Source organism: Neofelis nebulosa, chromosome 1, assembly GCF_028018385.1.
Source record: "Neofelis nebulosa isolate mNeoNeb1 chromosome 1, mNeoNeb1.pri, whole genome shotgun sequence".
Lineage (NCBI taxonomy): Eukaryota > Metazoa > Chordata > Mammalia > Carnivora > Felidae > Neofelis > Neofelis nebulosa.
The window spans coordinates 155,769,177-155,771,520 of NC_080782.1; the positions used below are offsets into that span (position 1 = coordinate 155,769,177).

The following is a 2,344-nucleotide window of genomic DNA, read 5'->3' on the forward strand; positions in this document are numbered from 1 at the left end:
TATGTAGCAATATTTAATACAAGTAAAATACATTAACAGTCATGAAAAAGAGGGTCACAATTGTGACTGTCAGAAATGAATGATATATTTTCAATAATTGTAACATAGAGTCACACAAAATTGTAATTAATTAAGTTTTTAATGTCAGTTTTTAACAAGTATATCAATATATAAAAATTCTGTTTACTGGAATCTCAAGAAAGTATCATTTGCCTTGAGACACTGGCCATCTTTCTAAGACTCTCTTCAAAGCCCCATTCACTTCCTTGTTCCTCAGACTATAGATTAGTGGGTTCAAAGCAGGATTGATGACAGCATAGAAAAGGGAAATCAATTTATCACCCTCAGCTGAATATAGAGATTTAGGTCTCATGTACATGAATATACCTGTTCCATAATAAACAGTAACCACAGTGAGATGGGAGCTGCAGGTAGAGAAAGCCTTTTTCCTTCCCTCTGTTGAGTGCATCCTCATCACAGCAACCAGTATGCGTAGGTAAGAGAGAGTAATAAGGAAGAAGGGGAGCAAGAGGGTACCAGATGCACCTGTAACCATCATCATCTCCTGCAGAGATGTATCAGCACAGAACATATGAAGAAGAACAGGTACTTCACAAAAAATATGGTCAACAATATAAGGGCCACATAAGGGAAGTATAGTGAAGTAGAGGGGCACCACTGAAGCAAAGAAACTGATGGTCCATGCTCCCAGAATGAGCTGCACACACATAGACCAGTTCATAATAAGCAGGTATCGCAGAGGGTCACAAATGGCCATGTAACGGTCCAGAGCCATGATTGCCAAAATAATGCATTCAGCTGCTCCCATCAACAGGGAGATATAGGTCTGAGCAAGACAGAATTCATAAGAGATAACTTTCTTAGAGGCAAGGAGGTTGAAGAGCATCTTGGGGACCACAGTTGTGGTGTAAAATATGTTCAGGAAGGCCAAGTGGCAGAGGAAAAAATACATGGGTGTCTGGAGACAGGAATCAATTGCCACTAAGATGATAAGAGCTATGTTTCCAAAGAGATTGACCAGGTAGACCACAGAGAAGAGGAAGAAGAGGGGAATCTCAGCTTGAGGGTGATTTGAAAACCCAACAAGAACCAACTCGGTGATGGTGCTGAAATTTTTCTGAGCCATGTTGAGTGATGATGTGAGCAGAAGAAATATCCTTTGAGAACAAACAATTATGGTGAAAAAACAAAGACACACCGATACTTTAACATTATCAATATACTATTGCAGGGTGTGTATTTAATAACTTAAGGAGTAAATTATCCTGCTTTTGAAAACTTCCTTACATTCATGCATTGATAAAGTAAGTTTGAAAAATTATTTCATATGTTAGAATAAAACATGTTTCCATTCTAACTCCAAAAAAATCATTACACAAAAACATAAACATGTGCACACAGATACAAACACACACATACAAATTATGGATAAATTTTTGGTTGCTCCTGTACAGACAAGGCTTACATGTACAGACCAAGTTTTTAAGAAGTGCTGATTTTTTATCTTAACATTGACTATTTGGAATATGGAAGCTTATAACAGGACCTTTCATAATTTTCTGAGATGGTTGTCAAAATGTGAAACAACCATTTTAAGATATCTTACATGACGTCAGAGGACTTTAGTGAGTTTGTTAAACTCATTAATGTAGCAAAGATGGATATAGAATTTAGATAACTTGATTGTAATCCCCACATGCTGGTCACTGTTCATGTTTCCAATGCAGAGATGAGAGGCTCACTTGGCTGTACACAACTTTTCATTACAAGAATATGTTACATAGGCTTCAAGGTTTAGAGAAAAAAAAAGGCACATATTAGTATAGACTTACTCGTAATTCAAACTTCAACACAATGAAACAAAATTATATGCCTTTGGCATGAGAAATAAATGAATTATCCAACTTATTTTAATTTTCACCAGTTACACTGTTAAAGAACCATCTCTGGCAGAAAGAAAATCTTTTGCCTTGAAGTAATGCACTACCCAGTCTCTTTTAAATCATATATAAAAATATTTTTTTTAAATATACCCATTGTATTCACCTCTCAATATGTATAAATTTAAACCATTTTGTGATTCCAAAACACACTCTATATCCACTGTATACCTCTTTGGCTCTTCCAAATGGCACGACGTTATTTATGGAAAAGTTATAACATGATAAATAATAACAACAGAAAAACTGAAGTACTTTGAAACTATTTTATCCACAATAAAACGAGAATCATACTCATGATATAATAGTAAATATACAGTTATTGTAAATTTGTTTTCTTACACTTATAAAATTCCTTATTTGGATTAATTTAATTTTCACAA

General features: G+C 34.8%; 1 protein-coding gene across 1 annotated transcript; it reads right to left on the bottom strand.

The window, feature by feature from the left end:
- Positions 1–205: 205 nt before the first annotated feature.
- LOC131486648 (olfactory receptor 2A12-like) lies at positions 206–1,147 on the bottom strand. Its single transcript, XM_058686573.1, has one exon. The coding sequence runs from the start codon at positions 1,145–1,147 to the stop codon at positions 206–208; it is 942 nt and encodes a 313-aa protein (XP_058542556.1).
- Positions 1,148–2,344: the final 1,197 nt, after the last annotated feature.

Excerpts from the sequence above, each read along its gene's own strand:
- LOC131486648 (XM_058686573.1), bottom strand. The coding sequence starts at position 1,147 with ATGGCTCAGAAAAATTTCAGCACCATCACCGAGTTGGTTCTTGTTGGG.